Source organism: Hordeum vulgare, chromosome 2H (assembly GCF_904849725.1).
Source record: "Hordeum vulgare subsp. vulgare chromosome 2H, MorexV3_pseudomolecules_assembly, whole genome shotgun sequence".
Classification (NCBI taxonomy): Eukaryota; Viridiplantae; Streptophyta; class Magnoliopsida; order Poales; family Poaceae; genus Hordeum; species Hordeum vulgare.
In genome coordinates this window covers 212,072,248-212,080,926 of record NC_058519.1, presented here as the reverse complement: position 1 = coordinate 212,080,926, position 8,679 = coordinate 212,072,248, and the positions used below count along the sequence as shown (strand labels likewise).

The window sequence follows — 8,679 nt, the reverse complement described above, 5'->3', positions numbered from 1 at the left end:
GATACTATATGTCATTTCCGGCCTCATTTAAAATGCCTAGATAGGTAGTTTAATTTGTGCTTCACCCCTTGTCGTGTTTAAAAACATTTAATATTGCCATGGAAATAAATGGGAGTGAACTAAATAATTAAACGTGGAGTTTCATCAATATGCAACTCGTTGCATATTGAGCTTCACTTAACGTGTAGTGTTTGACTGTTGTAAATTGTCATGCCGTGCCTTGCGTAATTGAAATGGACATGCATAATATATGGTATGCATCATGTCGTGTATGTGCCGTGGTGAATATTGTGTGTTGATTGTTGTTTCGGTTTGCTTCGTCTCGATAGAGTTTTGCAAGCGTGTCGGAATGTGAGGATCCGTTCGACTACGTCGGTTCGTGTGCTTCACGGAGTCGTTCTTCTTCCAAGTGGGATCTCAGGCAAGATAATCATTTCCCTAGATACCATTACTATCATTGCCATGCTAGTTGTTTCATTTCTATCGCTATGTCTCGATGCCTACCACCTGTTAAATGTTAGCCTCTCAACATTGCCACGAAACCTTCAACCTTCTACAACCTAGCAAACCACTGATTGGCTATGTTACCGTTTGCTTAACCATTGGATAGCGTTGCTAGTTGAAGTTGCTTCCATGTGATAAGATGGTTCCTTGTTATATCACCATATTAATTGCTATTTAATTTAATGCACCTATATACTTGGTAAAAGGTGGAAGGCTCGACCTTTCTAGCCCGGTGTTTTGTTCCACCTTTGCCACCTTAGTTTCGGCTACCGGAGTTATATTCCATAATTGAGCGCTCCTAACATTATCGGGGTTGTTATGGGGACCCCCTTGATAATTCATCTTAGTTAAAGCTTGTGTGGCAAGACTCAACTTTGGTACTATATTTGCCTAATTAACTAGTGAACCACATAGGGTTTGATCGCCCCGTGGATAATTAATCAACTCCCGGGTCAGTGCGCCTCATGAGTGTTGGTCCAAAACGGGCTGCCTGCGGGGCCACCGTGAGGAAACTCGTGGTTTGGTTTTACTTGTAGCTAGTCCCATCCGATTGTGTCCTGAGAACGAGATACGCAACTCCTATCGGGTTCGTCGACACGTCGGGCGACCTTGCTGGTTTAGTTTTACCTTTTATGAAATATCTCGTGCATCGTGATTTCGGTGATGCTTTGGGTCTTCTCAGAGTTGAGGTTTTCCACTAAGGAATCCGAGGAGATCACGAGTTTTGTGATCGAGACTTTCTATGCGGCTCATGGTAATTTGTGATGAACTAGTTGGAGCACCCCTGCAAGGTTAAATCTTTCAGAAAGTCGTGTCCGCGGTTATGTGGCAAACTTGGAAACTTTGTTTAACTTCCGGTTCTAGATAACGTGAAGTAAACTTAATTATAACTTGTCAACTGAGTTCGTAACCGTGACTGTCTCTTTCGTGAGCTCCTTCTCTAAGGACACGGTGGGGTTATGACTGAAGTAAGTAGGTGTTTAGGATCATTCATTTGATCATCAGTAGTTCACGTCCGCTATGCGTAGATCATCCCCCTCTTATTCTTGTACCCGTAACTTAGCCACCTCAAATAAATGCTTAGTCGCTTGCTGCAGCCTCACCACTTAGCCATACCTCACCTATTAAACTTTGCTAGTCTTGATACCTTTGGAAATGAGATTGCCGAGACCCATGTGGCTCACAGATTACTTCAACACCAGTTGCAGGTATAGGTAAAGTGATATTATGATGTGAGCGCGATGATTGTGCTATTTGGAGTTTCTTCTTCTTCTTCTTCTTCGATCTAGGATGGGTTCCAGACCGGCAACTGGGATAGCAAGGATGTACGTCGTTATTTTATTGTTTGTTTTCGTCCGTAGACGGACCCTGCTCTTCTTCATGATGATTAATTATGTTGTTGTATTAACGTAACTTTGATGTAGCTTGTGGCGAGTGTAAGTCAATTCCTTACACTCATGTTTTCAATACATGTACTTGCAACGATATCCATTCTTGCGAAACGACGAGATGTGTTTCTATCCCTCTCGAGGCCCTCGCGCCAAAATAAGGATAGGATCGCATCTTGGACGTTAAATATCATGTGTTCTACATATGTTCTCTCCTAATTCATATATGCACATGCTATTTGCTGTCTCATCTTTATATTACATGACTTGTTTCATCTCTATTATGATAGTCATGTTTTATCTACCTTTTCTGTTAATAGAATCCTATGGTAAATTGCTCATATATCCAACACAACGCACCTCAAATAGAAAAAGGCATGAATGAGAATCGAATGCGTGAGAGATGTCAAGTTTCAGAATGGCATGAGGGTCCTTGCGGGTACGGATCTTCCGGGCAATTTGTGTGACAAGTAAGAAATTGTCATGCAAGTTGCTCTTCTCAATAAAAGTGTACCGATTGACTCCAACCATATCCTTCATGCGGTGCCTCGCACGGTTCGCAAGTATCTCAATGAATAATTTAGAGAAACCGTGTGTCAGGTTAATAGGATAAAAAACTCCTACTTCCTCGGCTTTAAGTTTCTTAGGAATATGCACTATCAGGGCCTTGTCAAGCTTGGCGAAGCCCCTGCCATCACTAGCATATAGTTTAAACATCGCAACCATGCCATGTTGTTTGATGACTGCTTAAGCCTTTTGATAGAATGCATCGATAAAGCCATTAGGGCTAGGGGCACGATCGACTGACAACTCCTTAATCACTTCCCAAACCTTATTTTAACTGAAGATACATTCCAATTCTTGTAGGTCATGATCGGTCTAGGAATCCTCTCTCGCGTGAGCCAATCTCAATAAATTCTCAAATGCATAGATCTTTCTTCTTCTCCGTGATGATGTTGTCTTCGAGCTTGACGTGCTTTATGAAGTTTTTCGATTTGCTTCCATTGGCGACAACTAGAAAAAGCTGAGTGTCTACGTCTCTCTTTCGAATCCATGTGATTCTAACCATTGTCGTGTGATTGCACGTTCCGACGATGCCAATCCCAATGTACCAAGTTTGACGGTGTGTCATATTCACAACTCCGGCTTGCTCGAGCTTGTATATCACATGGATATTTTAAACTATAATTCTTTTGTAAACTAATATAAGATATCTTAGATCACTCAGAGGAAATTAATCGATCGCAATAGGCTTGAACTATACCGATTGAATGGTGAATAGGGTTGACATCACGATAGTGCAAAAACCAGGGTGTTTTGTCGCAAAACATCGTCTGTTCACGTTATCCCTACATACACTACTCGATTGTTCCAAAACTGCGAAACGGCCCTTCACCGAAACTCAGATCCCGCCGTCACAAATTCCGTCGAGCGGGAGACGTCCGAAATCCGAAAATTCCCCAATCCTCTTCCAACCCTAGCTCCCTTTCCCCTTCCCGCTTCCAAGCACCCTCACTGCCCGCGGTCCACGCCCATTGGACCCCGAGCCACCATCCCGCAAGAACACCTCGTCTCGCCCAGTAGCTTCGTTGTCTGAGGCGGAGTCATGGAGGACGGCAGCGGCGGCGCTGGCGGCGAGGGGAGCACGAGCGGGGGCAGGTTCCCGATACTGCAGGCGAACCGGGACCCGGAGTCGAACTGGGAGGTGGACGTCGCCAAGAGCCTCGAGGAGTATCTCCTCAAGATCTGCTCAGGCGAGATCTCCGCCGAAGACGGGGCCCACAGCTTCAACTTCGCCGAAGGTACAGCGGTGTGGATGGTAACCGTGTTTCTTGCGGCGAAAGCGTGGGCTTTCTCGTGTGGGTGGCTCAGTGTGACAGGATTTGATTTGTTTGAAAATTGGGAGGGTAGAAAGACCAATAGTTGGAATTTTTGTGCTTTTTGGGTGGTTTTATTATTCTGCTCGAATAAGCCTTAGCGAAGTAGCTTCTTTTCAGTGGATTTTGTGGTTCTTTCCCAGGTGCTTACAAAACCTGGAACTCCTTTTCTTCTTCTTTCTTTGCGAAGGCTTCTTGAGGATTTTGCACCGAAAGAAAGTTACTTTCTTCTTTTAAACCCTTCTACTGCGCTGGTAATTTGTGACCACTTCATGTGCAGCTGCCCTATTGCTCCAAGGATCAGTTCAAGTTTACAGCCGCAAGGTGGAGTACTTGTACTCATTGGTGCTACATGCGCTGGAATTTCTCTCGCAAAATAAGTAAGGATATATCAGCTTTGTCTTAGCCTTATCTGCATGCCACCTTGCTGATACTTGGACATTGCACATCTTACTTGAAATGGGCCTCAAACTGCTAGACAGTGACATATCTCCTAGCAACTATAGCTTTCTTGCACATCCTATTTCGGAGCATGACATGTCAGGTTAACATTAAGTGCCCTGATTTAGGGAGCTATGGAATTTCTGAACTAATAACTATGTCGAAATTAACATTGAGGACCAACTATTGGTGTCCGCTGGATATAAACCCTAGTAGAGTTTGTGGTTTCAGATTATCTTTCTTTACTTTCAACTATTTCATAGCCACCCGTCCATTCGAAACTCGTGCATGTCGGGTCGGAGTTTTTTGCCTGGTATGTCTGGTTTGTGTCTGAAACATAGGCCCTTGTTTAGACGGTTGCCAAATTATGGCCTGCAAAATCCTCTTCGACCACCCTAGTGCATTTTTGCAAATATTCTAACATTTGAACTATACCAGGCAAGATCAACAAGAAAAGGGTTCTGCTGAAGCTAACGAAAATGGTCCTAGCGCTACTGCCAACAAAGAAGATGATATTTGTATGGGTTTAGATGATGTCCCAGGTAAGTGGACCTTCTGCTGTTCTACCAGTCATATGCTTATTTTAAATGACATGAAGCTAAGCCTATATTGCCCCGTCTAAATTACCAGGGGAAACAAGGACCACCTTGGATAACAATCTTGACCGGGATGATCTGCATAGAAAAATTGTGAGGCCACCAGCAAATCTTATGGTGTTTGAAGGAGACTGTGTCGATAGCGAAGCAAGCGAGCTGGATTCATATTTGGTAATTTGCATTTCTTTAATTGCAACTGAGACTGGTATCATGTACTGCCATACTAAACAAGTCTAATTGTTTCTTTATTGCAGTTAGCAACATGTGGTCTCTACGGAGATATCCGTCTGCTGGATCCATGTGACGCACCAGCTGTTTCTGAATTTTTGCAAGGAAAAAAAACATCCAAAGAAGACATTTTGGCTCACAGACGGAGTCCTGGGAAAGCCCGAAACAATGTCTTCACTTCCCCAAATGTAAAATCCGGGGGTACTGCTCGTAGACGAACCCCTGGGAAAGCCCGAGATGAAAATATAGATCCAACTCAGGACAGCGAGCAATTTCGTGAAATGATCGCAGATCATAGTCAAGAAGATAGATGGCCTGATGATCCTGTTGACCACAATTCTCCTATCATCATGCCACCGCCAGATGATGAAGACCCTGGGTGCCCAGATCTTGGGGATGATTCTGATGACGAGGATCCATATAAATCTTTGGATCCGCATGAACCTAGCAACCTGAAGATCAAGCCTTACAAGAGAGGTATTGAAACTGTTGTTTCCCCGACAAGGATGTTCTATTTCCTTGTATATTATTTTGACTAACTATATATTGAACCTTCTTTCTTGATCTGTTTGGAACAGTAAAAGCTTTTTCAAGGAAAGTTATTGGCGCTCCAAAGAAGAAAACCCTTGCATCTATCTTTCCTGTGGCAAAAAAGGATGGCGTTGTTAGTCCTGAACTAACAAAATATTTTGTAGTACAAATGTCTCAGCAGGAAAAACCTGATGCCTCCCAGTCAGTTCCTCTTTATGAAAAGGTGCTCAGCATTGTTACAAAACTGTGCTATTTTGATTAGGTACGTCAGATATGTTCAACGTAGTAACTTGCTGTAACCCATCCATGCTGCAGCTTAGAGGGTCATTTGAAACTAGTGAAGTAAATTGCCATACATCTGGAGATTTAAAGGATGACAAACAGACCAATAATTTTGATGATATTGATGAGCCAGACACCACAAATGATCCATATGGCATGGATATTGATGATGACATGCCAAGCTACTCGGATAAGGTTGATTTTCTCTAGCTTTCTATTAGTTGATTGCTGTCTTCACTGACCTAACAATTGGCTGACATGACATGCTTACTATACCTCTGTTTAGATCGATGATGACGTGGCTCCAGTTACACAGGACAGCATGGATGGACATAAAAGCCTTGATGATTTGTGTCGGTCACATCTGGTAAGTCATACGGACCACTAATAGCTCCATTCCTTCTCAGATTTTGCATAAATGCATGAACTTTTCTCTATTTTTATTTGCAAGCAACTTGGAGCCATGCAAGTTGCCAAAATATGAGATGTCTAGGTTCACTAGTGTCAAGCTGTTCGGGATAGCATGTTATAGGGGTTAGCTAACATATCATCTAACCATTTTGTTCTTTGTAATTTTATCATGTTTGATGATAATCAGAGTTTATAGCTAATATTCTTGAATGACTTGTCTGAAAGAGTAACATGATTAACACAATTTCTATTCACAAATTTTCTGCTATGTTGGTGCTAAACTTGTTCAACGAAAATGCTACATTGCTGTCATGCATTTACTTCGTGTGTCTTCACTTCTCACATATTCGGGTGTTAAGGCATGCCATTTTTGTCTTCTCAAATAGATGTGGTATGCTCGAAGCCAGCACAGGTTGATCTGTCACATATTCAGTGAATTGCTAAATTTAGCTCTTGTGATGGCAGATTTGTTCTGATACATCAGTATTTCATCACTCTGATGTGACTTGAAGTGCTTGTTGTATCCGACGAGACCAAACAACTAGTCAAACTTCGAGGCATGTCGATATATTCCTATTATCTCAGATGTTCCTTTTATCCTATACCACATGGCATTTGGGGCACTGTTTGTTAAGCCAGGGCATTGTGTCCTATGGGTTGTCTGGTTTCTGGTAATGGATACATTTCCACACTTTTCTTTACAGGTGTCATCAAAGCACAATACTTTTCAAAATATTGGTTTTGAGAAACAGAATTCCGATTGATAGCTGGCTTAGATTGTGTTTTGAATTTTACATTAGCTGTTCAACTTCCATTACTAACATGGATAACTCTCACAGGATGCTCTCCTTGCTAGCATAGCTGAGGCTGAACAACATACCGAGCTGGATGCACGAGTTTCAACATGGACAGAGCGAATAGAGCTTGCCTTGGAAGAGCAGGTTTGGTTGCATGATTGATGTGCCAACCGTTCTGCACATATGAAGTTGTTTCACACTCACCAATACTAGAATTCATGCCTTTTCAGGATAGAAATCCTCCTTTTGATATCGGGTTATATGGAGAGCAGATCCTCGACACACTCTCGTCAAGAAGTGCTACAGGGACTGCATCATTCGGTGAGATTGTTAGCAGCAAACCAAAGTATGAGGTTTCAAGAACATTCTCTGCCCTTCTCCAGCTGGTAACCCCCTTTATCTTTGTGGTTGCGTTTTGATGCGGCACCAGACGATCCTTAGCTTGACTGGCTCTTATCTTAGGTGAACGGCAGAAGTGTTGATCTGAACAAAGGACAATCTACAAATGACTTGGTTTGCTACACAGCTGTCAATCCATTCCATGTAAAACTGATTGGTCCCAACCGTAGACCAGAGATGGAGGCACGTTTCGCACGCAAGAGAGTCAAGTCCCCTCAAAGAAGTTGTGGTGAAGAGGGCGAGCCCTCTCGGGTACAACCAAATTCCTCTAAGAAGCAGCCACCTAAAAATGGCAAGGTTTCAGTTAAGGCATCAGTCAGATTGACTCCTGAAGGAAAGCGAAGGCGAAAGTCTGCTCAACTGCTGCAGCCATTCAATCTGGAATCCAGCTGATGCAAATGAATGGCAGACTGACTGACCTTAAAGAGCATTAGCAGTCTAATTTTTCTCTTGTATTGCTGAGTTTCTCGCCCTTTTCCTGATCAATGTTGTTGATAGTCTAGCCGATGGCAGTGGTTAATAAAAAGGGCCTAGCTAGAGTATTAGGTTTTGAATTAGGCCCTAGCTAGAGTAATAGATGGTGTATATGTACAATTGATCATTGTGCTGTTATGTATGTATATTGTTGATATCGACCCAAATGTAATGTTAACTGGCAACGTATTTGGGCCAGTATTGGGCACATACAATCATTTGATATTCAGTCATCAACGTTTTTTGGTATTCAGTCATCTTATTTGTTAATGACTAGGCCGTACTTCACCGAGTGCGAAAAATAATTTAGTAATTGTAAAAAATGAACTAAAATCCATATCTTTTTTGAAATCAAATATGATCAAGTGCACTTGTATAAAAAGATTTGTCAAAGTTAAACTATGGGCAACAAAAAAAATCAAAACACTATCCATTTTTCACTTTTGTGACTTTAAAAAAATTCTTTTCAATACAAATTCAACAGTATAAATTTTTATCACATACTCCCTCCGTCCCAAAATTTAAGACACTTTTTTTTTTGAGTAACAAAATTTAAGACACTTAGGGCTCCTTTGATATAAAGGAATTTCATTAGATTTTTGAAGGATTTGGATCCTTAGGATTTTTTTCCTACGATGGTCGTTTGATTCGTAGGATTGAAATCCTTTGGAATTTTTCCATAGGATTCGTTTGTACTATATTTTAGAGAAAAAATTTCCATCCACTCAAACCTCTTTGTAGAATTTTTTTG

At 41.9% G+C, this 8,679-nt stretch overlaps 1 protein-coding gene across 1 annotated transcript; it reads left to right on the top strand.

The window, feature by feature from the left end:
- Positions 1–3,262: 3,262 nt before the first annotated feature.
- On the top strand, positions 3,263–8,177 carry LOC123425890 (condensin-2 complex subunit H2). The gene is made up of 11 exons (XM_045109644.1): positions 3,263–3,694; positions 4,050–4,149; positions 4,649–4,752; positions 4,841–4,977; positions 5,061–5,511; positions 5,613–5,788; positions 5,881–6,042; positions 6,134–6,214; positions 7,098–7,199; positions 7,286–7,441; positions 7,518–8,177. Exons 1-11 carry the CDS (start codon positions 3,499–3,501, stop codon positions 7,845–7,847), a joined length of 1,995 nt encoding a protein of 664 aa, XP_044965579.1. The 5' UTR covers positions 3,263–3,498; the 3' UTR covers positions 7,848–8,177.
- The last annotated feature ends 502 nt before the right edge of the window (positions 8,178–8,679 follow it).

Coding starts and splice junctions, on each gene's coding strand:
- LOC123425890 (XM_045109644.1), top strand. CDS start 3,499: ATGGAGGACGGCAGCGGCGGCGCTGGCGGCGAGGGGAGCACGAGCGGG. Junction 6,043..6,133: donor TGCCAAGCTACTCGGATAAG/GTTGATTTTCTC, acceptor ACCTCTGTTTAG/ATCGATGATGACGTGGCTCC. Junction 6,215..7,097: donor ATTTGTGTCGGTCACATCTG/GTAAGTCATACG, acceptor TAACTCTCACAG/GATGCTCTCCTTGCTAGCAT.